General features: G+C 41.8%; 2 protein-coding genes across 2 annotated transcripts in view; one reads left to right on the plus strand and one right to left on the minus strand.

Moving 5' to 3' along the window:
* On the plus strand, nt 1–3,317 carry harbi1 (harbinger transposase derived 1). Its single transcript, XM_053417574.1, has 7 exons — nt 1–224; nt 781–946; nt 1,041–1,243; nt 1,480–1,567; nt 1,663–1,870; nt 1,972–2,147; nt 2,232–3,317. Exons 1-7 carry the CDS (start codon nt 220–222, stop codon nt 2,430–2,432), a joined length of 1,047 nt encoding a protein of 348 aa, XP_053273549.1. The 5' UTR covers nt 1–219; the 3' UTR covers nt 2,433–3,317.
* The window catches only part of creb3l1 (cAMP responsive element binding protein 3-like 1), a 26,966-nt gene continuing 2,791 nt past the window's right edge, over nt 2,591–26,765 (minus strand). Inside the window, exons 2-13 of the mRNA XM_053417573.1 lie at nt 21,042–21,174; nt 20,087–20,173; nt 11,973–12,127; nt 11,788–11,869; nt 11,287–11,498; nt 10,539–10,685; nt 10,250–10,308; nt 8,831–8,899; nt 6,438–6,537; nt 5,829–5,976; nt 5,211–5,379; nt 2,591–5,126 (exon numbers count right to left, since the gene is read on the minus strand). Coding sequence (XP_053273548.1) covers nt 5,090–5,126; nt 5,211–5,379; nt 5,829–5,976; nt 6,438–6,537; nt 8,831–8,899; nt 10,250–10,308; nt 10,539–10,685; nt 11,287–11,498; nt 11,788–11,869; nt 11,973–12,127; nt 20,087–20,173; nt 21,042–21,174 — 1,398 coding nt within the window. The 3' untranslated portion in view covers nt 2,591–5,089. The remainder of the gene's footprint in view (nt 5,127–5,210; nt 5,380–5,828; nt 5,977–6,437; nt 6,538–8,830; nt 8,900–10,249; nt 10,309–10,538; nt 10,686–11,286; nt 11,499–11,787; nt 11,870–11,972; nt 12,128–20,086; nt 20,174–21,041; nt 21,175–26,765) is intronic.

A 26,765-nucleotide genomic window follows, 5' to 3' on the forward strand; every position in this document is an offset into this window, starting at 1 on the left:
TCCTTGTGAAAACCTACGTGTCACATAAAGGCAAACAAAGAAATCACATCAATAGGAAAACAAATTCATGTGCGCTGTTTTATTATTGTTTTTATAACGAAACGTCAATTTATACATAAACACCACGGTGGCACTTTTATTTTGTCGAATCTGCTAACCTAAACCGAAAGGTAGTTGTTCCCTTGGCTTGTTTTGGTTGACAAATGCTGCACGACTTGGATGAAGTAAGCGACCTTTTTCTTTAATATTACAAACATTCATAACACATGCATCTCAATTTCTGTATTTAATTATAGCCAGTTGGCTCAACGGGTGAAGATTAGTTTCCACTTGGACCGAAAAGCGCAAATTAAGACAGTTCTAACCCAAAGTAGCCTGCTAGCTTGTGTTAGCTGCTCCCTGAGAGATAGCTTTAAAGCGTGACAACAGTTTAAACCCCTGTTATGTTAATATGTTATCGTATACAGTTAAATGGATACTTGTGTTTAAACACTAAAAATGTAGTGGATACTATATATATTAATAAAATATTCGCTGGGAAGTCTTATTCTCAGATTTCTTATGCTAACAAAGGCTATATTGGCTATAGGGCTGGTTTGTAAAATTAATAAACTGTTGTCAATATGCAACACAACGTTTTTATAGTTTGTTAAATCTGCAGCACAGCAATTGTCTGTGGAGATGACAGTGTAAACAGGAAGTAAATATATACTAAGAAGAATGCAACAGTAATATTTTGACATCATGTGTTGTATTCATGTATTTGTTTATCATCCCCAGCATGGCGATCCCTATAGCCATCTTGGATTGTGATCTGCTGCTACATGGTCGAGGTCAAAAGACGCTGGACCGCTTTGACCTGGATTCTGTCTCCGACACCTTCCTCCTCAAACATTTTAGCTTCCCAAGAGACTTCATTCTTTATCTGGTGGAATTACTAAGAGAAGTGAGTGTGTCTTCACACTCAATGAACGCACACATGCCAGATATTACATCGGATGCGTTTACCACTATGTTGCTTTGTTATGTCTGTGTTTTAGGATGTGTCTAGACGTACACAGCGGTCCAGAGCCATCAGCCCAGATGTCCAGGTGTTGGCAGCTTTGGGCTTTTACACATCTGGCTCATTCCAGACGTCCATGGGAGATACCATAGGGATCAGCCAGGCTTCAATGTCGAGATGTGTGTCCAACGTGACTAAAGCCTTGGTGGACAAAGCCCCGGAGTTCATCGTGTTCAACAGGTATAGACAGCAGGACACTTCAGTAACTTTACAGTTCCACAAGGAAAAGGAAGCATCTCAAGGGTTCACAAGTAAACATCCCATTCTTATTAAATTTGAATGGAAAATGTATAATATGTGTGACAAAACAGTGTGACAATCAACAAAAATACCATGTTAACATCTTAATTCTTTTATTAATAAGCCCTCAAGGTGGAGAAGGTAGGGCATAATAACCCTTATAATATTTCAAACAGGGATCCCTCAAGCAGAGAGCTGTCCTCCCAGGATTTCAAGAAAATGGCAGGATTTCCAGGAGTTGGGGGAGTGCTGGACTGTGTTCAGGTTTATATAATAAAGTATGTTAACTGTACAATTATCAGTTTGTATAGCGGGCAACTGATTTGTCTTTCTCCCTCTTCTTTGCTCTTCATCTCCAGGTCGCCATCAAAGCTCCAAACAGCGAAGACTCGACGTATGTGAACAAGAAAGGGTTTCACTCTGTAGCCTGCCAGCTTGTCTGTGATGCCCGAGGACTGCTGCTCAGCGCAGAGACCAACTGGCCGGGTGGCCTCAATGACGCAGAAGTTCTAGAAAGGTCTGCTCTCTGCAAACAGATGCAGGACACTGAGAATTGGTGGCTGCTGGGTGAGCTTTTTAGACTCCCAACATCAATCTGTCTGAAAGATCCACTTGAGATGCTGGTTGTTTAAAGGAGGGTAAGAGGTTTAATGTTTTCTGTTTCCAAGGTGACTGTCGTTACCCTTTGAGGAAGTGGTTGATGACCCCAGTCAACAGCCCAGAATCCACTGCAGAGCTTGAATATAATCTGGCGCACAATGCTACACTTGAGATAGTGGACAGGACCTTCAGAGCCATCCAGACCAGATTCAGATGTTTAGACAGCACCAAAGGATACCTACAGGTAAAATAAAAAAATTACATTTAAACTACAAGGACCAGCATCATGATCAGTGTTGTATATTCATCCCTCCTCTTCTGTGTGTAGTACTCTCCAGCGAGGAGTTCATCCATCCTGCTGGCCTGCTGCGTCCTCCACAACGCCTCCCTGCAGTCGGGATTAGATGCCTGGACTCTGGAAAGGACAGACCCTCCCGAGCTACCAGAGAGCCTGGAACAGAGGCCTGAGGACCGGGACAGCCAGGCAGAGGAGCTAAGAAAAAAGCTCATACTCAAACACTTCAGCTGAAATGCAGCCTGGGCTCGGACTCAAGCCAGAGGGGGTCTCACTGCAAGTCAAGTTCATGTTGAGGTCAAAGGGGGTCAAGACTGAGTCACATTAGGATCAGAGGAAATCATGTCATTGTTTTTTTCACATTTAAAGCAAGAAAGTCCGCGGACACAGTGTTGCTGATGCAGTTTTTTAATATTTTGCTGGTTTCTACTCTACTGACTACACTAAGATAACATATTTATATATGGAGGAACATGCAAGGCACTATACAACAAACCAGGACAACGTTATATCCAAACACATTTCAAACAACTGAACCCTCTGGAAAGTGCTGGATTATGTTCTCTGGACATTGTTCAGATGTTCACAGAGAAGTTGGAATTACCATGCAGCTCCTGGTGTTTGATTCAAACTGTGTCGAGCTACTGTGTCGTCCAGGTTTCTTTACAAGTTGAAAAACTCCCCCTTCTGGTTACATTTTTTAACCCTCCCCACTTTAATCCCCTTAAACTCCACTGATTGTAATTTTTTTCCCACTTTCCACAGGTTTAAGTCTTGGACTTTGTCACAATACAATAAAAAAACAAAACAAGGCCCTTTATTTACAACATCTGCACATTTGGTTGCAATTGTTTATGTACACTGGTGCATTGAAACTGTAGAGGTTGAGAATGACAATGGTGGAGTGACGGGCTGCAGTCACGTGATGCTTTTGTTTACACTTGGCACACGAGGGACACAAAACGAAACGAACAATTTTTTTTTGTTTCTGGATGATTTTTTCATCAGAATTTGGAATTATTTCCTCCACGGACTTGGATGAGGAACAATCTTAATCTGATGGAAAACCATGACATTATCAGAATAGTGGTGAAGAAATAAAAGTGTTTTTAAAATGTCCTGGTGTTCCCTCAGATGTCTTCCTAGAATGTTTTAGTACCCTGATTGGCTTCATCAATATATACACACTTTCTACAAACAGGAATAAATACAACATGCACTGCTGTCGCACAAGCACAGTTAGTATTGATGTTTAAGAGGTTTCCTCTGCTGTTAAGAGGTTACAGGATGCATTTAAAGAATTACAAGAATAATGTTGAACATGATTGTCAATATCTGAAGTTGGTTTTCTATCAATTTCTTTGGATGTTTGGGTCAATAGCTTAAGTCAAAAGATAAAAATAGAATCATTTTGAAGAATCACTGAAAGCAAAACCCATTTTTGATCACAACAGAGGATTTCATGCGACAGCAGTGAAACAAACACTGTATTACAGTTAAAGACACAAACATATCATGTCAAATTTTTACAATTCATGAAACACCATGTAAACAACACATCTTATAAAACTTCACATCATCCTAAATGCCAGAACACAGACAATTACTTTTTTTTTGCATAAAATAAATATGCCCTTTTTTGATGCTCAGAATATATTATAAGTTGTATTTTTGTGTTTTTTTTGTAAACATTATTTAAAAAAAAAATTATACAATAGGGTAAACTAAAACAAGTTCAATATTTCTTTTTTTGTTGCATAAAATAAATATGCTCTTTTTCTGATGCTGCAAATATATTACATATACAATATTTTTAATTCCATAAAAATAATTTTATGTCATGTTTCCCCAGCCTCTGTCGGACCCCTTCAATACTCTGTTGGAATGAAAACACGGTTTCCAGCCCAAAAAGTAATAATGTTGTGGTAAGAATGTGGAAGTGAAAAACAAGTTCTAACTGCAGAGATTTGATTTTAAATAAAACACATCAGATGTTAATTTGTAACAACCTAAAAACACATTACAAAACTGTCCATTTATGCTTTTCACACCAAAGCTGGCTCCGGTTAAACATAAAGGTTTTGCTACTATTCCCCCAAATACTTGCACAGGCACTTAATTTAAATGTTAAAATCCTGAACACTAGAACAAGAACCACAGGGGATAAGCCCCAAAGACCACACAAAATGTGTAACGTAGCTAAAGTTAAGTTTCCAGGTTTATAATTGCATGTGTGGCCATTAGATACAGTATAAGGCTGAGTAAGTCACATGTTCAAGGCACTTTTAAACAATGGCACAGGATGTGTTTGTTTTTTTAACACACTGGCATGTATGCTTTGGTAAAATGTTGGGAGGGACTCAAGTTGCTTTCAAATGTACTGGTCCAAAATAAAAGAGCTGACGTGATTATTAAATTAGATGATAGCAGAAAAACTGGTCAATAACAATTTTGATAATTGATTAATCAGCTATAAGTCGTCTTAAGTAATTTTTTGTTTGTTATGGTACAAATTGTATCAGTAAGTTACTGTAAACTGTCCAGAGGCTCTTGAATTAACACAGTGTTTTAAAGCATCTCTAATATATAAATTCACATGGATTATTTGGGGTATGTAAACGTTTCACCATCTCTTTATGCGTAAAAATGGAAATTTCAATGATAAGGTCCCTTTAAAATCAAGTATCTTCAGGTGTAGCAAACTGTTGAGGTGAAGCATGACTTCAGGATGAGAGGAGTGCAGTGTCTGAGTCACTCACGAAGAGGATGACGGTTGAAGATGGACAGAGTAACGTGCCACGGACGTTGATGTGGAACCTGGGTGAGTCCAGGGATGTGGAGGTTTCGGGGTCAGAGGTGAGAGGTCATGGGAGGAGGGGTCATGCAGTCTGTCAGAATAACTTCGAGGCTTCGTCTGGTTTTGTTTCCCTGCGCAGAGATGAAAATAAAATGAGTGAATACAGTTTGATATAAAAAACAAAGGACAGAGTATCGGTGGAGTGAGTCTTTTACCTCCGGTCTAACTCGGGCCCAGTTGTGTGGTTTCTGTGGGCGTCAGCAGTGTAACGGCTCGTCTGGATGTGGGAGCGAGCCTCTGACTGTAGCCTCTCCCCTTCTGATGTCACTAAACTCTCCTCCAATGGGGCCCCTTCATTGTAGAAGAGGAGGCTGCGGGAGCGGACTGTAACACAAACACACAGCAGTTTATATTTTAGTAACTTAATTCTGTAGAATTTGGTAGAAATGTGAAAACGTGAAAAACTCAAATATTTACGTCTGTTGACTTTTTCTGTTTTAAATGATTGCAAATCAATTTCTTGGGGATTTGAACTGTTAGTCAGACAAATTATCACAAACTATTTTACCCAAGCCCTCCCTTTTACAAATAAAATATCACAATCTAGAGGACAGGAGTGCCAGGATTTTTTCCCCCGCCGAGACATTTGTAGGATAATGTGGCCTTGCAGACTTTTTCCCTCAACACACACAGGACGGTTCCTGGCAGAATTAAGCAGGTGGTTAACCTGATGGCATCTGGTTTCAAAAAAGGGGTTTTCCCCTCTGTCCTTACTCTGAACATCACAAACTGTGCACTACGATGGTGTGAAATGAAAATGCTTCTTGACCCACCCTGACTAGTGGTGTAGAGGTCCGCTGACGGAAGAGGGGGTGATTGAGAGGAGGGAGAGGAAGAGGAAGAGGTGTGACTGAGGAAGGAGAGGGGGGAGAGACAAGGGGAGAAGGTGCCCAACACCAGGACGAAACACACGGCCACCATCTGCACAAAAAGAGGAAGACACACTTAATAAAGCTGTTCATATTCTACAGGTGTTTGCACATCAGCTATGAACATGGCAAAAAAAACTTTCAACTCTAAATAATAATGAAGAGCTGGACCCAGATGTTTTTCTGTCCCTTTTTGAAAAGACATTAGTCAAACGAGACTTGAATTGTGGTGTTTGTGGTGGGTCTGCCCTCTGCAGGACAACTGAACAGAGGGTGAAGTCTGATTCTGGGACTTTCATTAGTGTCTCCAGACAGACTATTATCCATTTGACACGCATGTTAAGAAATTGAACAGAAAACCATTTACGAAAATTACATTAAGGCGTAGTGTTCTCTCTTGTCAGTAACGTTTATGGGTAGAAAAACCAACAGAATGTATATAATAAAATTCAATATATAGTATTTTGTGTGTATGTGTGTGTCGAGAGCTTAAGAACAACACAAGTATTTTACCATGAGGCATGTCCCTGTTTGAGTGGAGGCCATTTTAGAACGGGGAAGGACTTTCCCTGAAATCAGTGACTGAAGCTTCTGGAGCTGCTGTAGGAGAGACCTGGGGAGAGGAAGACAAGGATTATAGACAAATATTACATCTCATACTATCTGCTCTTTTGATAAAGCTGGTCTATAATGTCTGTCATTCTGTGTTTGCATTATTCTGCACTTCTCACGTCTGTAAGTACCCAATTTAAATCTCAAAAACCCAATTATTAAGGAGCAGAAAGCAATTCAAGAAAGATCTTTTTTGATGAGAGTTGGATTAATGAAATATCACAAAATGTTTGAAAAAAATTAGAAAATCCGTAGAAATTCCTGCTCCTCGATGAAATTTTCCATTATTAATAAACGGCTTTCAAAAGTGAGTGATTTAAAAGAGGTCAGTGATGCTGCAAGCCTCAGAGTATGTACACGGGTCAACTCTCCATCCACCACTTAGTACAGTAGACTCGCAACATGTAAAAGTGCTGGAAAACCACAAGAATAGAAACAGGCGATTTATTTCAACTGAACTCTACAATGTTCCACCAGAGATTTTCTCCACCTTAACGATTTGATATGCTGTGGTTTTTGTCAGTCGTCCCAAGAGAGTAAAGAGTGTAGTAGAGCTGCTGGATGGAGTTTAACACACGACAATAAAGTGCTGTGGGATCTGGAGAGCAGGGTTCTGATGGTATGAGCTGTCAGGACACACTCCGACCACTGAGCGGAGACAGAGACCCAGTTTCTCCTGAACCCTCTGAGTCATGATAAGTTGGAACCAGACAGTAAAGTGGCCAATCACATATTCTGTGATCAAATTAAACAATGAGCGGAGCAGTGTCTGTCTCCATGCACACGCCTGTCCCGTGCACTGGCGTGTTTAGAGAGCTGCAATAAACTTAAACATGTCATGATACAAAGCAGCATCACTCACACAGGACTTTGATGTGAAACCGCAGCAATTTACTGCCTCTGCTTAAAATACACAGGACTTCCAAAGGTCGTGTCGGTCGACCGGGCGAAGGGAAGTGTGTGTGCATTAAATCAACATGAAACAGACACTCTGAGGCAGATTCTTCTGGTTTGAGTGCACTTTCCCTTTGTTTCAAGTGTGTGTGCTCAGCTAAACTGATCCAGAGCCAGTATCTGAAGTGGACTCACAGACCTGACATTACTGCAAAGAATACTATTAATACTACTACTACTACTGCTTATTCTACTAGTACTTTTTACGACTAATTCAACTACTAGTACTCTTCAACTTCTCTTCCTCTACTATTAAGACTTCTACTACTAATTCTAATAGTAAGACTTCTATTAGATTATACTCTACTCTACTCCTTCTACTACTAGTACTACTACTACTACTGTTACCAATACTACTTATTCTACTCCTTCTCCTACTACCACTTCTACTACTAATCCTAATGCTCCTTCTACCACTACTAGTGCGACCGCTACTACTCTGTTTGAGGGTCTCTTCAACCTGTGAGACGAAAGAATACTTGTGCAAAGCTGAAACTGAACACTTTTAAAATGCAAATCTAAATGCAGCGAGTAATTTGAGTTAAGACTATTCTTGTACGTCTAATAAACCAGCAGCACGAATCCAGTTCTGCATGAATCAGACGTGCAGTGCAGAACAAAATGACCACTAATAACTGCATCTGGGCCATTTTTAGGAACCAGGGCTTTAAATTTAGTTCAGTCATTTCAGACGTTTTCTCCTCAGACCCCCTCACAATGTGGAGTTTAATGTGAGAGACGGCGTGCTGTGTGCTGACTCATGTTTCCCACCTTGTGCCAACTCATTGTTCCTCTGTGTGGTGGTTTAACATTCATGTGTGTGTGTGTGTCTGTGTGTGTGTGGTGGGCAGGGAGGGGGTTGCTTACCATGAGGAAAGCTACAGTTAACTGGCAGCTTTAATGACAGACTGACGCTGCTACAGACTTTGCAGGGACAGACCCCCCCCGCCCCCCCCCCAACCCAAAACCATGGATCCTATCCCGCCACACCCACCCACCCACTCCAGACTGGTTTCATATTGTTATAATAACAGAGGAAACCAGTGGAGCTGGGGAAGCTTTACTCAGGGAGCAGATAAATTTCTGTTTAGTCACATTCTGTTATATATACAGAGTATAAACGCTAGTATCTATAATCTACAGTAGGCTGCAGCTCAGTTCTATTTTAGAAGACAGATTAAAGGCAGAAAAAGGGACAGTTTCTTCTGCTCCTGCTTCAGTGTGTTCAGAGACACAACAACGCTAATGTCAACCTGAGTGTGTGTGTAAGTGTGTGTGTGTGTGTGTGTGTGTGTGTGTGTGTGTGTGTGTGTGTGTGTGTGTGTGTGTGTGTGTCTCACCTGTTGGCAGTCTCCAGATTTTCTACTTTTCTCCACAAGTCACCGTTTTCTGACGTGTAGCTGTCCACCCTGACGCACACACACACACACACACACACAAACACACACACAGAGAGAGGCAAAGATTTCCATCAACATCTTGATTCTGATATCCGAATCACAGATGTTATCACACGACCACATTGAGTCCAAATGTCACTTTCATTTCACGCCAAAGAGGTATAAACACAAATTCTGTTTTTAGACACGATAGAGGCACGGCTCGATGAAGAGATCCAGACTGAAATAACTCAACAACTATAACAACAACCATGAACTCTATCCTGCAGCAGTGGCACCAGGTCCAGTAATTTACTTTATGTACTTCAAATCCAATGAGAGGCGTCATGTTTTTGCGTGAGTGTGTTCCATTCCTTCACCTCAACCATTAGCCGAGTTAAGGACATATTAAAAACCACCAGGAATCAATCTTTCCCGGTATTTTAGAAGATTTCAATCATTTTTAAGTTCCTCGGGTGAATAAAGAAATCTGTTTACGTCAAAGACCGGATTTTGATATTTTGAAAAAAAGGAAGAGATGAGATTCTCTGCTTACAGCTTTCCTCCTCAGTCTGTCATCTCTGCTAATCCCACTGATCTCAATGATCAATTCAACACCTCGCTAATCTCTTGCTCTCTTTCTAATCCTCCTGATCTCCTCTTTGGGTTTGTTTGCGGCTCATTCACACACATTCTTTCCCCGCGAGTCGTCATGCTGTTTTCTCTACGAAGGGTCATCCGATAATTCTGTCCTCATGTCGAGAAAAGAAAGAAAACATCAACACAAAGAGGAGGATTTCTCCCTTTCCCTTCCTCTTATCTCTCCGTTCTCTTGATTCAGTTAAATGATGAGGACATATCTTTCTTTTAACTCTGAAGGGATTACGAGGACATTTTGTTACCACCTGCAGGAGCCTCTCTGGGCCAGAACGTATTGAATGACCGCACCTTTTGACTTTGTGTAATGAAAGCAACATAAATACAGGCCCACATTTTCATCTCTCTTTCAATCCCCCTGCCAGAGACGGTTTGAATCTGACCCATGTGTTCAGCAGGTTATTGGAGTCGGGCCACAGCAAGGAATAACAAAAAGGAAAAGAAACGGAATGAGGAGGAAAAGAGTTTCTGTTCACTTTTGATGTTCTTTAATGAATCACAAGACGAAGAGTGATCAAATGTAAACTCTGCAAAAAATTGAGTCATCAGAATTCCTGGTTTCAGAAGTGCTCGTTGATATAACGCAGCTTGTTACTTTAAAACCATTTGAGGAGACTATAATGAGAAAAAAACGATTGCAAGTTGCAAAATGACAAGCGGATACGAAGGTAAACCTGGAGGAGGAATGGAAAAACAAGAGTTAAGATTTTTTCCAAGCCTTACTTTTTCTCCAGACATTCCACATACTCTTTCTTCTTCCTCCGACTCTCCTGAGCTGAGATCTGGGAGGAAAAACAGACAAATATTAATATCTTTGTTTTTTTTAAGTAATTTACAGGAGCGTCAGTGAAAGTGCAGCTCCAATATATCATCACAGTATTTCAGTTACTGTTTCTGTTCTAAAATCACAATTTGATCCATGTCTGAGCTTTTTGACGTCAGAGTAACGCCACCACGTCCATCCAACTGGTTTTTGGTCAATCAGAAGTTCAGTAAATCTCAGAGGATTTACCTTATTTTTAATCTTCCGTCTGACTCTCTTCAGTGCCTTCTCTTCACTCTTGGTGAGGGGGAGTTTGTTGGGTACCGGGTAACCCTCAGCCACCAGGGTCCTCTTCTCTTCTTCTGTCAGCATGAGGGGTCCTGAGCCCTGAAGCTTCTGCACAGCAAAACAAAAACTTCATCAATATATATTCACTAAAAAATCAGAGTCAGCTGATGGCTTTCATAATTCCGGTTATCCAAGTGCCAAATTTAAATTATAATAAATAAATAAAACCTCCATGTTGGAGCTGCTATTGTTCAGTAAAAAACAAGATTCTGTTGAATCATGATAGAAAAATCCGGTCAAATATTCTTTTTTGCTGACATTGAACATTTGGTCCCGAACAACATTGTTGCTTTAGCACCAATGTGATTCATTTGTCTTGGGAGGAAAAAAGAGGCTGAATCTGATAGAAATATTATTCAGATTTGCTGGATTGACCACATCTGTCAACAAGGGAAATGATTGATTCAACCTCAAGATTATAGCTGGTTTTCACATCAAAACAAATTAGTATCAAGTATACTGAAGTCATAGAGTAAATTCAGTCCCTACAGGCTAATTCTCTACCTCCGAAGTAGGACACAATGTGTATAGGTTCCCAAAAAGTCTGGATACAAAATCTATACAAATATGTAAACTTGCTGAGGGGCTTAAACACCCAATAATAACTTTCATGTAGCCCCTAAGTGACTTCTTATGCTCTTCTACTCACATGTGGTGCAGTGAGGAGAGGTGAGGAGGAGATGGCTGAGGAAGAGGAGGAGGAGGAGGAGGAGGAGGAAGAAGAGGCGCGACCTCCTGGCCTCTGCTGTGGTTGAGGGGAAGACGGTGGCAGAGGGAGGAGCGGGGAGGACGGAGGGAGGGAGCCGTCGCTGTCCCCGTGGTTGCTGCTGGGAGGGGTGGGGGGGAGCTGGAGAGCATCGTCTACAGTCGGGGGGGGGGGGGGGGGGGGGGGGGGAGAGACTTGGATGAGCGAGTTGTGCTTTGAACTGAGGATGCAGTCAGTGGATGAGTGGGATCTAAGACACTTTACTCTGAATTATTTTGTAAACGGTTGATACAGGGTTGACTTTCAAACATTTATAGGTTTTCATCATGTCTACTTAAAAAGATTGGACAAAAGTGATGTGGATTGGATGCATTCTTGCCACTATTTGAAATGTGTGTGTGTGTGTGCATGTGTCTGTGCTGCATGTGTCTGTGCTGCATGTACCGCTGGGCAGACTGAGACACTGGCCGACCTCTCTGGGTTCATCTTTTATAGCCACTGGCTTCATGTCGTCTTGACTGTGCTCCTGCAAACACAACACACACACACACAAGAACACACAGTGAAGCCGGTGAACTCCGCCATCGTCAACTTGCAGCACTTCATCCTTGTGGTGTGGATTTACTCACCGTGTGTTTCCAGGCCGATCCTCGGTGCGGGGGTGCAGGGCTTAATATGAGAGGTGGGCCTTCCAGAGGCGGAGGATCTAACCTTTGACCCACATCAGGTTCCTCCTGTTTCACCAAGATGGCGGAGAGGTCCTGACTGAAGCTCCATTCAAACTCTAAGGGAAAGACAGAACATCAAACCATCAATGTACATTTATATACACGTGTACTAAATGCATTAAAGTTTGGACAAAGTTCTTGGTCATAAAACACTGGAACAATGTTAAGTCATCTTCCACAATGGCCGTGAAAATCTCTAAAGCCTTCTTGCTCTTGGAGCTCTATGTGTAAAAACTGATTTTAAACTGAAAAACACATTTTGACTGTAACACTCAAGCACTTTAATTTCTGCCCAGAAAGCTCAGTGTTTTTTTCAAAAAGCAGAATGAAGTTTCGTTATTTGCAGCAACTTCAGAAAACAACTTTATTTCTCTTGGGGAGGCTTCGCTGTAGGTCGTCCGATGGGAAGTAGCAGGGAGCTTATAAATCACACTTTCAAAGGAGCTTCCCCAAATCATTTGAGCACTTCCTGACAAGGCTGGTTATTACAGACTGCTGGACCACGTCGCTCTGGCAACTGCGGTGCATAATTTGTCTCCAGCGAGTGTGCATCTACCCTGAAATAAAAAGATGGGCTGACCCAGCAACTCGTCTCCAGGATCCTTCGTGAGAGAAGTAACACATCGCAGCCTTTAAACAATGTAGAAAATATGCATAATTCAGCCACTCTGCAATGAGGGCAGGGCACCATTTCAAGGAGGTTCACCAAAACACAGCAAGGACATGTTTCTAGAAGCATCACACGGTTTAGTCTCCTGTGACCTGGAGAAAGTATTTTTAGGGAGCCAAGTGCAGGGCTGCAGAAAAGCTGGTTACTCCTGGTTCATGTCCCAGTGGGCGGGGTGAAGAGGAGGCTCCAGTCCAGCCTGCAGCTCCTGAAATGAACTCTGTTGTGGAGCATCATCACAATTCTTCAGCAAATACACATGGGTTTGTGCAGAAAACTAAAACTGTAAAAAAGTTAAATATAAAGGAATTTTGATGATTGAAACCCACAGATTCCCACACATAGGAAAACTCACTTTCATGTAAAGAACTATTATTATACTCATATTAGTGATTAAGGGGGAAATTAAACTACAAATGGAGTCCTCAGCACAAGATGCCAACATCCGTATCAGGGATATTTTGTCTTAATTTCTCGATAGTGGGAGGAAGCGGAGAAGTGTCAACCATCTTTATATGCATAAAATCAAAGTCTGCACCCCCCCCTGCACCCATGTCAAAAAAATGATATATATAATTGGCTCGTACAAACAACATGGTGGTATTTAAGAGCTTATATTATATATAGACTTGAGTTTCCTTTTCCAAAACCTCCTCCAGTGGGTTGAGGGCAGTCTTGACTCCTACAGTTTGGTAACCCATGGGAAAACCACCACAGGACTCAACCAGGAGCCTCTAACATCCCAGGATATGACCTCGCTCCCGCAGGAGGTTCCTGGAGGAAGAGAGGGTCACGTCCCCCCCCCCAAGGGCGCCTCACAAAATAGGTTTACCGAGTTAGCTGGATAACTGCGCCGAGGAAAACCGAACAGCTGTTTTTCTGTTCACGCTCCAGATTTGGTTGCTTCCAGATTTTACTCGGCACACTGTCCAGCTATTTTAATTCCTCTTTGAGAGACGGAATCCAGATGCAGCAACCCGCAGCATTATATAATCCAACGTCAACCGACTAGGTGGCCGTTTCTCTCACAGCTCAAATCTGATCTCTCCGCCGGGTTTCTCATTAGGTGGGTTTAAAGGAGCCTTTCAACAATTTTACACAAAAATAAGCAATTTTACTGGTCATGGGGACAACAACTGAGCCGGATGTATACATCCATAATGATGTCATGCTGATATCACGGTCTACTCTGAAGAATGATACCATTGAGTTGCATTTTGGGAAAGCTCCAGAGCTTAACCTATACTGCACTTGTATCTAAATCTTGACCGTCCCCTCATCTATCATAGAAAGTGAAATACAGAGTAGAAACTACATATTTGGATCAAAACGACTTCCTGCTTATTTGCACTGTGCTCGTCTGCACAGCGTGATGGAGTTTATAAGGATCTGCCCACCAGTGGTCCTGTTGAGTATGTATGCTTTCAATTAAAGCCCTTTGAAAAGGTGAACTGATTTGGCGTCATTCCAATGGACCCTCATTAGGAAGGAGTCCAACTAAGATCAGAGTCAAATAACGTCTCTGCACTACAGGCTTTATGTGAGGGTTGTATTTTAAGTTTCATTCTTAAAGTGAAACTATGACATAACTTTTTTTTAGAAGTGAAATCGCGACTAAATCGAACTGCAAGTTGAAAAGGAGGCGAGTGTGGTTTATAATCGAGTCAGCATTTTGGAATAAAACATGAACACCAGGATGTTTGACACACACACACACACACACACACACACACACACACACACACACACACACACACACACACACACACACACACACACACACACACACACACACACACACACACACACACACACACACACACACACACACACACTAAAGCTAATGTGTGTGATCACCACATCAACACCTGCACACATGAGCGTGGTTCAAGGAAAAGCCAGGACACTACACAGAAGCCTGCAGTTGTTGTATCTGCATCGGGCACGGAGACAAGAGCTGAAGAGATGATGGGTGGTCTGGGATCAGTCTAAGTGACGGGACAGTGAATTGAAAAGTGAAACTAAGGGCAGAGGTGACAGAGAGACAGGGACAAGCTTACCATCTGTGTGTTGGTTGTCATTAGCTGGGAAGGAGGAAAGAGAAGCAAAAAAGAAAAAGCAACACAAAGGTAAGAGAAGAGGAAGAAAAAGAGGAGAAGGCCAGAAGAAGAAAATCATAACAAAATAAACAACAATTTTGTTGCTGGAGAAGAGAAAACAAATTAGATGCAAAAACGCAAGTGAAATCAAGCAACTCAAAGCAGTCCAGAGGGTTTCTGGGAGAGTAACGCTTCTTGAAAATGAAAGGACACAAACTGAGAACAGAGAGGAAGATGGTGGAAAACCCGCCGTGCTGTCTGGCATATCTCGGATGTGAATGGAACGTCTGTCAACTTCTATATAAAACTGTCAGTCCAATGAAATCATCCTTTACTCAAGTGAACATGTAAGATCAGAAGCCTGAAAAAAAACCGTTTCCTGCTGGTGTATAGAAAGAGAGCAGTAGCAGTTTAGAGAGACAGGGGCTTGTGTGTGTGTGTGTGTGTGTGTGTGTGTGTGTGTGTGTGTGTGTGTGTGTGTGTGTGTGTGTGTGTGTGTGTGTGTGTGTGTGTGTGTGTGTGTGTGTGTTTGTGTGTGTATGAACATGATTTTAATCACCTCCTGGTTTCCTAGCAACATCCTGCTGGTAAAATGCTCTGAACTTTACAAGCTGTGTGTGTGTGTGTGTGTGTGTAGAGGATGGAGGTGTGTGCTCGTCACACAGCTGGTAGCTCGTCTTCTTATCGAGTGCGTCTGCACAGCATAGATCTGCACGGAGAGAATCCGTCCTAAAAACAAATCTATCTTTCTTTCTTTCTTGTCAAACATGGAGCCAACATTTGCACTGTAATTAATATCAGAAATAAATGCGTACGTCAGAAAAACTGGCAGACTGCGAGAGGTCTCAAGCTGGAGTGATTTATTGGTATCATCCGTATTGATTCCACATTTTGGTTTTTCGTTTACTCAATGTGCACCAACAGGAACTTGTAGCGTTTTAAAATGGGGTCAGTAACCTTCACTGGCGATTTGTGCATTGAGCCCATTGGACAAACACTTTCACAGTGGACATGTTGGCACGTCACAGCAGAAAGTTCACTGGAGCCGTTGATGGCATTAAGAACAACTGCGTTCCGTTTCTCCATTTCCACCTGGCTGAGCTTGCTGTGCACGGTGACTCACCCTCCAACTTGCTGGGACACTCTGCTTTCGTGCAGCAGTGATCTGTCAAAACGTCTGCTGTGCAAAAGCTCTGTCAAGACATGTAGAGAAATCGACTCCGTGAAGCGATGTTTGCTCCAGAGGAAAAGGTCAAAGGTTCACATTCATATTTATACTGTGTGTTTCAGCTCTGGTTCTTTACTGACTTACGGACTGAAGTTTTTCATCAGCAAGACGAACAGTAGATTCAAAGAGGTTTGTCAAAAAACACCTGAATTTGTTTTTTACCCCTTTGGAACTAAGACCCCCCCCCCCCCCCCCCCCCCGAAGTCTCTGTTAATGAGCCAGGCCCTGCTGCTTCCCAGAGCCTTGTTAAACCTCCTTCCTTCTTTAAGCCAGTGCTTGATTGGAAGCTTTCTGCAACTACTTCTTTAATGAATACCAGAAGCTGTTAGCTGTTGGCTGATGCATAGATTCAGCCTGTGCATCCCAGTTATTCTCTGCATTTGTTAAGAGGCGTGCATGAGTATTTATTTTGTCTTTTGCCCTTTTTCCTTAACATTGCAAGATAACAAATATATAATATAATACTAAGAGGTGGAGACAGGGACAAATAATTAGATGCTCATCATATGGACTGTACAGCTGACAGAAGGGTTTTTACTTCGCTTTGCATGTTGGCTTCATTAACGTGTAATTGACAACAGGATATTCCTCACATAACTGCACCTAACATCTGCAACTGAAGTAGAAAAAGTCAAAACCTCTCACACAATTCTTTTATATTGCACGTGCAGAAATGTAGGTATGCAAGGAATTACTGTGAATTAAAAATCCATTTATACAACATGAATAGAGATGGTTCCAACGTGATCAAAATAATCATCATTTCAGAGGACATTTTTGAATAATGAAAGGTCATTTGCAGTAAGTGAAGGGATGCAGTCAAGACCCTGATCCTTTCATTTGCAGGATTCTCTACGGATGCTGCATCAACAGAAAATAAAATTAAAAGCAAAAGCCTGCGTGTGTGGGTAACATGTTGTAAAGGAATCGTCTGAGAGGAGCGAACCGAGGGGAGGTGGTGACTCTGTTTGATCTCAGTGGGACGGCAGCAGTATTAAAACTTAAGATGGAGCAGCACCACAGGAGCTGCAGTAAAACAAACAGCTTCTCTTTCACTGATTGAGAACAAGTTCGCCGACAGCGAGAGGCGGAGAGCGAAAAGGAAAGTTACAACTTGCTGAATAATGTGTGAATGTGTGTGAGTGGCCGACATGTTTAAAATGCCTCTGGATGAAACTCCATATGGAGAGAATGAATTGCCTTGTTATGCCGTTTGACGATTGGAGGTGATGTGATTAAAACATGGGGTGAGACGTTATGATTGACAGCTGAGACCGACTCAGTCAAAACGCCATCCACGTCATCGGCGTAAGACGGCAGCATCGGCCATCTTTATAAACAGTCCATGGTCTATACAGTGTTTTCTATCAACACTAAGAATAATCTCACTATGTATCATTTGCTTTTAGGTATTTTTATTACTTTGCACCACTGCAGTACAACACCAGCTGGGTAGTGCATGGTAGTATTCCTGCTAGTTTTGTGTATCATGTGTGAATAATGAAATATAATTGGGAATTGTGCTGCAGAGCTGCAAAACAAACACACGGGAAATCATTACATTCAAATTCTATGATCAATATGTCAAACCAATTTAATCTGGGATCAGTATCAGATCTGAACATCCACTTTCCTGATCAAGATACTTTCTAATTCTACTGCACATTCCTTCATTCAGAGCAGACTGAGTTTCTGAAAGGTCAAAAATCTCTAACATCCGCAGTTACTGCTACTCCCTTATTGGGCTCTCACTGCATGCTGGGACGTTCTGCAAAAAGACACAGAGTCTAGCAAGCACGAGGATCCGTGTGAGCTTTGGAGATTAGAATTGAATACCGACAAAAGTCACCAGCATTTAAGTGCGACTCCTGCCAGGACCTACTGCTTTCTGTGACTGGATCAACTTCTCAGCAGCAGCAGCCTCAGTCAAAATACCTTAGATGCCAAAATGGCAGCGAACAATCCAGCTGTGGCACAAAAATGTTTTTTCAACTATATGAGAAAAGAAAATCTGGAAATCAAAACTATGCAGCGAGCAATTTGACGTGCAGTCAGATCAGGCCATCCGCAGAACACAGTGCAGCGCAGCGTTTACCAGGTGGAGCGTCAAGTGCAGGAGATCGCCCTGAAGTCATAAGTGAACGCTGCTCTAGCCACAAAAACGACACAGAAAAATGTTAATCCTTCAGTCAGCACGCAGAGATGATCACTGGCTCCCACACAAAGACCATCAAACAGCTCTTCAGTTTCTTTTGGAGTTTTTTTCACCTCAATATGACATGAAATCCAAATAAGTTAAGTTTTATGATCAATTATCAATTCGGATTAAAGTCTGTTGAAATTAAGTGCTTGGGGCATATATTAATAATAATAATAATAATAATAGAGGCCTCTACATACACCAACAAAACCAATAAAACATATACATTATATACTGGTCCATTTGTGCAGCTTATGTCATATATATAGACTTTGTGGAGCAGACGCAGGTTGTGAAATGAATTTGGGAATAAGTTCAATATCAAATAGGCTGGAAAGGATCCAAGTACAGATGATATGCTTTTCTGTGCATTGATGGGTGTGAGTACAGACTTCATCCTACTGATGCGAGGACAGATTGTGGTTTAGAATAAAATCTAGGTCACGTTAGGCATTTAATTATGAAGGGATGAGTTATGTGCGTCCTAGGCCCGATTATATGAAGACAAATGTGTTTATGTCTGTGTATGTCTTCCATATGTGAGTTTGCGATGACAATTAAATAAAGACACATGGAAACAAGAAAGTTAAAGAAAGGGTCTCTCAATCAAAACAATAACTAAAAGACCTATTTGATATGGTCATGAAGCAGCGTGGGATCATGGGAGTTGTTGTCCTCATCGCCATTACCAAAATCTACCTGACGCAACTCAGGCATAAATCATATTCACGGAAGAGTTGATGTTTTTAAGTTTTACTCACGTTACGCAGCAAACGGATAATCCTGAATAACGAGTGACCAATACAAACAGTGGAAGTTAAAATTACAGACGACTGAATAACTGGCAACAGTGGGTTTTTCCTCTGGGTTTGAACATTGGTGGAAACATTCCAGATCATGTAAATTCACAAAAATCATGAAATAGCCTGAAAGCTGTGAAACGGGAATTTCATTCTCTCCTAAAGCGACAGCAACACTCTTTTTGCTCCATGTGCTGATTTGGCAATGCAATCAATATGACATTCATTCCATTAAAGTGGATTTAATTAAATTAATTGAATTAAAAAGGAGACAGTGAAGGGGTAAAGAGAGAAAACCGGGGAGGCAGACACAGACCGGGAGAGAGAGTGAGAGAGATAAATAACCTGACAGAGAGAAAAAGAGAAGAAGAGAGAGACAGAGAGAGAGAGAGAGAGAGAGAGAGAGAGAGAGAGAGAGAGAGAGAGAGAGAGAGAGAGAGTTTCCTCTGGCTTCGGCTAAAGCTGCAGACTCAAAACCATATGCTTGTCATAGTTTTGTGTGAGTCTCTGTGTGTGTGGTGTGCGTGTGTGTGTGTTAGGTGGGCAGGGCTTAGCTGGAGGAAAACTGCTCAGACTGGGATCATGCTGTGAGCAGCAGGATCCCCGGGACAAATGGAGAAAAGACATGCATGCATGCAGACAGACGGACCGACGGACAGAGTGAGAGAGACAGGTAGAGACAGAGGAAGACAGTGGGGGATAATGGGGAAGATGAGTCACTGAGAATGAGAGAGGCTTAAAGACGAAGCAGCCGAGGTTTGAGACAGTCTTTTTATATTGCACTGCTCCTGCAGGCACGAGCATATCATAGACAATAGATTGAGCCAATCATAACACATATTATATGACAGACAGTGGATTCAGCCAATCAGAGACAGGGTTTGAACAGACAACCAGATTACCAGCTGACAGCCGGCATGGCAAAGAACCAGACTGATGATCTGCAGCAGTTCTGATTGGCTGTGGATTTTCCCAGGAAGCAAAAACTAGGAAGAAAATCTGAAAATATCAAGTGACCTACCAGACTCTTGGTCCATTTTGATTGACAGGGCTGGGCTCTGGGGGGCGGAGTCTTCACTCAAGGAGTAGCTGTGCTCCGCTTGGATATCTGTTGTAATCAAAAGCATCTTTCAGACACGGAATATAAACGATGTTTACCTACAAGTCAAAATAATAAGGACGGCAAAGACTTCAAGATATGAAGGAAGAGGAGTGTTCAAGTTTCAAATTCAAGACAAAGTGGTCTCAGACTTTAGGTTACATTTTTCACCTGCGTCCGTTTGTCAGCAGGATTTAGCAAAAACTAACAAAACTGCACCAAACTTGTTGGAGGGATGGGACTCGGTAAGAAAATATTTAAAGACAGTAGTTTAAGCTCTTTATAGGCTTATTTCTTTTTCAAACTAAACTTATATGAATCATCATCCAGCACATTGTAGCCTGAACGCACAGCTTGGTGCCCCCTTCCACAGATGCAGCACCTGCTTGGCCAGCGATGAAAGTCTAGTGGGTTTCCTGCTGGTGAACAGGCAGGAGTTTTGGAAGTCAGAAACTCGGAATTTGAATCTCTTGGAAAAGGCCAAGACCGTTTTCAGTGATTTCAGTGGTTGTGGTGTCAAGATTCTAGAATCCAACCATATAATAACACAGGGGTCTTTTGGCTGAGGAGTGGAGCAACTGACTGCTGGAGGTTATTCAAGGTCATCTACATGAGAGTGAGCCGGAGGAGAAGAAAAATCTGAGAGTACCTCAGAACTAAAAGAATTTCAAAGTAAACAACTTCAAGACAGTGGTTGGGCATCGGAAAAGTTCCACCAACCAATGTCTTCTACCTACTGTGATTTGGTTTCATTGGAAATAAGTAGCAACTCCGAAGAAAAGTTAGAGGAAGAAACAACAACTGTGATCGTCATATTTATTTGTACAATTCTAATACAGTGTAATGATAATGCTTTATAACAAAAGGAGGAGCTGACCTGGGCTGCTGTCGATGTCCATGTGTAAAGGTGAGGGTCTGTCTGCCAGCAGGGGTCGCTCTAATATATGGTCGTCAAAGAAACTGTTGAATAATTCGCTGCTGAAGTCGTCCATCTGGTCACCTGAGAAAGGCTGGAACACAGGGAAAAATCAAAAACAGTTAGTTTATGCAGAGTAACAAAGGTTTTCAATGGGAAATCATTGTCTTTAGTTGGTTAACACACAAAATGAATACATATTCCATCATAATTCAAACATAGCCTCTGCAAACTTTTCTATATATAGTAAAAGATGAAAGAGAACTCCTATATCGCTCAAACTTAAAAACGCATCTGAAAAAATGGACTCTCATAAATCAGGTTTTCTTTTATTGGACATTTGTGATCATCGCGGGACGCCAAGAAGAAGCGAGGCAAAAATATTGCAGACGATGTGGAGCAACGTGTTCGATCAAGGAGCTTTGTTGCTTCTTGCCGTTATTTAGCTTTGAGGTTCTGCTGAACAATAAAATCAATGGCTGCAACTGATAATTACTTTTATTTCTGATTATTAATCGATTTGTTTTTTTTTCCCCATCCATTCATTCATTAATTTCTCCAGAACCTGAGGTGACCTGTGACATGAAACAAAGAAAAGACTCAAGCAGCTATCAAATAACACAGATCAATTTTCTGTTGACAATCGAGTAACGGTTTGATCTCGAAGTACAGACGGAGATTTCTCTTCGAGTCCGAAACCAGACAGACACATTAGACTGTGTCGATGGAGCGGAGAGACTCACTGATAGATTCATTTTCAGGCTGGATGAATGAGTCACTGAGCTGAGAGATGTTGCTCTGGAAGCCTGGGACAGCGCGGTGCTATGCTTCCACTGATTTACACACAAACACACACACACAATATGAGTCACCTTGAGCAAATGTGCACAAAGTAACACACGCACACACACACACAGGGATTGGATTGTGTGGTACCTGATTTGATTAACAACAAATACAAAAAAACAACAGATTTTATTTGCATGTCTTCCTGGAAATTAGCTTTAGCTCCGTCACAGTGGATTGAAACAGTTTCCACTCGCAACAATGAAGACCCAGCTGGGATAACAACACAGAAATACAGAACCAACTTCAATATTTTCTCTGCTGTCATAAAAATGGATCACATGTGTGGTATGAGCCGGGGCCACTTCTGGTGAACCGACAAAGAACTCGTCCAGCCCCGAGTTCCCCCCTCGGCCCTGTGAAGCATTTGAGCCTCTTCTGGCTCCATCGTTTTTGGCTTTCCATCCCACATACTCCACTGTCATCAAGCAGCAGGCGGCTCGGATGAATCCATAGCATGTTCATACATCGCTGACATAAGACACTAAAACATTTCCCTTTAGTCTCGGTTTATATTTAAGAGTGCAAATGGATTTCAAACCTCTTGTATATATTCTTATTCTGATCAGATATCTGTAAACTATTTTATTAATCATTCGATTTCTTTGCTGGATCAGCACTACATCCCCAAATGTCACTGACGGCCAGAGTGAGTGATCGGGTTGAACCTGCTGCACCAAAGGTCGGTCGGCCAAGTTTTGGGAGTTTCCCCATTGGCTGTCGTTCTTTTACACAGGAATTGGTGCAAGAACTTTCGATTACGTCATTAGGGGGACATTTAACTTTATAACGCACTTAACTTCATGCAATAGTGAAGCTGTGTCTTTGGGAAATTTTAACGTTCCTTGCAACCAAATAATCACATTCTTGCCCGAAGAAGTGTTTGCAGTTTAGAGCGTAATCAGGCATGATAGTTACACTACTAGATTATAGGCAATGCTTATGTTTCTGGTGTTGACACAATTAACCACACACATTATCTCAGTGTGTGTCTGTGGGATGCCCGCAGCTGTTTCGCGAAACCGTGCAATGTGAGCACAAACACACACACAAACACACACACACAAGGTCAGCATACACACGGTGGGCAAAATAACAGAAGTACATGACACGCGGAGAAGTGCTGATGTTTTGAAACTCAACCTTGAACTGTCGAGCTGTTTGCAGGAAAATGTTCATATTTAGGTAATTTAGTCTGAAATAAATGCCAATTTAACACAAGCAACAGCCATTGAGCAAAGAATAAGAATAAGCAAAAAAATCCAGGACAAACAAAGGATCAACAGGGATATAATGATCTGTGCTCAAAAAGCTGTGTGCACACACATCCTGCAGCCACTTGCTCCTTCATAAATAAATGAAGACTCATTCATTCATAAAAAGGAACACACAGCAACAGTAGTACTTACAGAGCTGCCTTGTCCTCCTGCTGCACAGCAATGTTAAAACAATATCCCTTCAAATAACAGGGACACAGCCCTTTAACTCTATTGGGGGGGGAATATAGGTCACATTTAAACTGTGCTACTCGAAAGATAAACAGTGAAAACTTTCCTCGATGGATAGATGTGGGCGGAATTGCTGTAATGATGCAGGGAGCGAGACGCGCTGATGAATCATCTCAAATGAGCTCCAGTGGCTGCATTAGTCCAACAGCATTAGTGTTCATGTTGCTCTCCACCAGCTATAGTGACATTTTACTTAATAGAATTTAACTTGAGCACAGGCAGCAGTGGAATCTTTCATTAAGTTTCATCTGCAGCACTGGGCCACACATCTGCTTTTTGCTCCAGTCTAGTAGTGACCCTGTTTTGCAATGTTCCGCTGGCATAGGTTTGCCATGCGCCCACACCTGGGGCTTGAGATACAGCTCTCACCTGCAGCTAGCACAGCCCAGTTTGAGGCTTTTCTCTTCTGCATCCGTCACTTGGCGTGATGATGTATGCATGGCACCAGTTTCGATTTTTCTAAACCCCTGCAGACATGTGTATCATCCTCTCGGGACTGAATGCGTAATTGCCCCCCCACTCTCCTGTTAAGGAAGTGGAGTCTCAACATCCAGCTTTATTTCCAACTTCTATGATATTAACATAAAATATCTGTGCCCTGATAAATCCTCAAAAATGAATTGCGTGCAGATAATATATTGTTTTTCTGACCTATGGAAAGGTCAGATAAAAGGTTACTGACAACTGACATTCACCAATTCATTTTTTGTGTGTTTTGGTAATTGTGGAATTATTTGAACGGCAGAGATAACACCAGAGACGTAGATACGGAAGAGGCTGCTGCTCGGACAGAAAAGCTTAATGAGCCCAGAGTGTTTTAGATGTTCGATACCGGGACAGCTGCAGCAAAGCGGTCTGGACCTTTCATTACCTGAAACACTGCTGGGAAAAAGAATCACATTAGGGAGTGTTAAAAAGCTGTTGACAGTTTTTATAGCTCATTTCGGTGCTGGTGTGTCATTAGGGGGGATGGGGGCCGCGGTGTGAACCACACAGCCTGAGAAGACAGACACAAGGAGTAATTATAAATGCAGAGACAGACTCGCTGATGCCTGTAATTAACGGTGGCAGCATCTCAACACATCTCTCTCGTCGCCTCTCATTTGCCTCACTGGTTCAGGTGAAACGGAGAGAGAGACGCCACTTGATTCGCTGCTCGCGGACTTGAGAGGGACGTTTCCTCCAATGATGAAGGAAAGCCCAGCCGGGGCCAGCGGAAGCCAGGCCAAAAAGTTTATGTCATTATGGCATGAATGTAGCAGTGGAAACCATCGTAAACTCTTCAGAACATCATGTAAACGCCAAAGGAAAATACACTGAAAAGAAAAATGTTCTTAGTCTTAAATTTAGCCCCGAAACCACCATAATTTGGATTTAATCAATTTGTCAATTCTGATTCTTCTGGTGCTAGTATTATATTTCACAGAGGACAAAGAAACGTCAAATGAAAGCAAAACCTTGACCTGTGCTGTCAAAAACATAATGGTTGGATTAATATTTAGTGATTAAAGTAAAGTGTCCTGACATTAGCCAATCGTGACGCATTAGTCATAATATAACAAGAGCCAAAAGACAACGCTGGAGGAAATGTAGAGCCAGACTAATAGGGGATATTTGAGACTTATATCAAAATAAATAGGGAATAACATTTGTATTGATATTATTTAGATATACACCACTGTGACGAACTGTGATAGTACAGCAGTGGTAACACTAAACGTGCGACTTGTAGACCTGAATTGATCATATTCATTTTTACTGATATTAAATATAAAAAGTAATCCAACGTATTGTGGGGATCCTTTGATAAAGCTGCAAAAACACGTTCATATATCGGTCACTCCACTGACTGACCTTTTAACAGTTTTTTTGTATGACAATAAAAGTGAGTCACATATCACGAGATTTTTTTTTTGCAGTGTAAAATGAAATTGCTATTCTCTGAACGAGCTGCAAACATCGTGTCATTATGTTCGAACGCTGCCTGCCACAGATAAGAAAATGGCAATGTTCTCCACTCTGTTTGGCTTCATGTGGAGATGTGTGGCTGCAGCGGGTTGGCTTCACTTAAACTGCTTCTGAGAGGGAGATAGGACTGTGTGCGTGTGTGTGTGTGTGCGTGTGTGTGTGTGTGTGTGCAAACTTAGAGACAGAAGTAAACTGAGCTTTAGTTTTCAGTAAAACAGCAGAAGAGTATTTTTCCTTCTCTCACACACACACACACACACACACACACACACACACACACACACACACACACACACACACACACACACACACACACACACACACACACACACACACACACACACACACACACACACACACACACACACTGCTGCATGCCTGCTCACATTCCTTCTGAATGCTTCGTAGCCAATCCGCGACAAGCATGCAAATGAAATGGGTGTGTCTTTTAAAGCTGGAGTCCAGGGTCTGAACGGAGAGTAGAATAGAATAGAATAGAATCATCTCTGGTTTCAGCTTCTTAAATGTGATGAGTTCCTCTTTTGCTTTCACATGTATGACAGTAATTAGAATATCTGTGGATTTGTGGTGGTCGATCAGAAGAAAACAACAGTTTAATTTTTTTAAGACGCCACCACAAACTCTATAAAACTGCTCCAGAATCTAGTAAATAAACATGACTTCTATGTGCAAACAGTGTAAAACTGTACAAGACAGTAGTGCTTCGGTCTTTTCTGATTATTTCTGAAGCTTTACAGCCGATGTGCTCAAGAACTGGCCCTCAGTCGTGTTTTTACAATCAGCATCTCTGGCAGACGGTTAATAAAATGTTAAATGGGTGCACAGCGGTTGCCATGGTTACAATAGCTCGTGGAGCTGCATGAATTAATAGTGCAAACATGATAGAAAAAAAAAAATCTGTCCTTACAGGTCCCAGAGTCTCAGGGTAACACACATCTGTTTACTTCTTTTGGACTTTTCAGACTTTAAGACTGGGAATTTGTCTTATCTTGAGAGAAAAATAACAAATCGATTTGATTTATTAATAATCGATTACTTCTTTAAAGCATTTCTAGTGTGAGGAAGGAGAGCTACATATGCTGGGCCGATGATGATAAATGATGTTATCTGTGCTTCATGCTTTACGCTGTGGTCATAACGTCCAGTGCACATGACGCACAAATGCAGCTGGATCATAGAAAACAGACCAGAAGCAGTCTATCCTCGCTGATCGGCCTCAAAGCATCTGCTCAGCTGGACCTGCAGCCAAAGCATGTTCATGTTTAATAGAATTTGAACTCCTACTTTAACTTAAAACAATTCTGTGATTTCCTGCTTTGAAAAATCAGCACCTGATCCTGCT

Source organism: Pleuronectes platessa, chromosome 24 (assembly GCF_947347685.1).
Source record: "Pleuronectes platessa chromosome 24, fPlePla1.1, whole genome shotgun sequence".
Classification (NCBI taxonomy): Eukaryota; Metazoa; Chordata; class Actinopteri; order Pleuronectiformes; family Pleuronectidae; genus Pleuronectes; species Pleuronectes platessa.

Bases quoted from the DNA above. Each gene is read 5' to 3' on its own strand.
- harbi1 (XM_053417574.1), top strand. The intron at 1,244-1,479 runs GTATAGACAGCA...TATTTCAAACAG, and splicing joins GAGTTCATCGTGTTCAACAG to GGATCCCTCAAGCAGAGAGC. The intron at 2,148-2,231 runs GTAAAATAAAAA...TTCTGTGTGTAG, and splicing joins GCACCAAAGGATACCTACAG to TACTCTCCAGCGAGGAGTTC.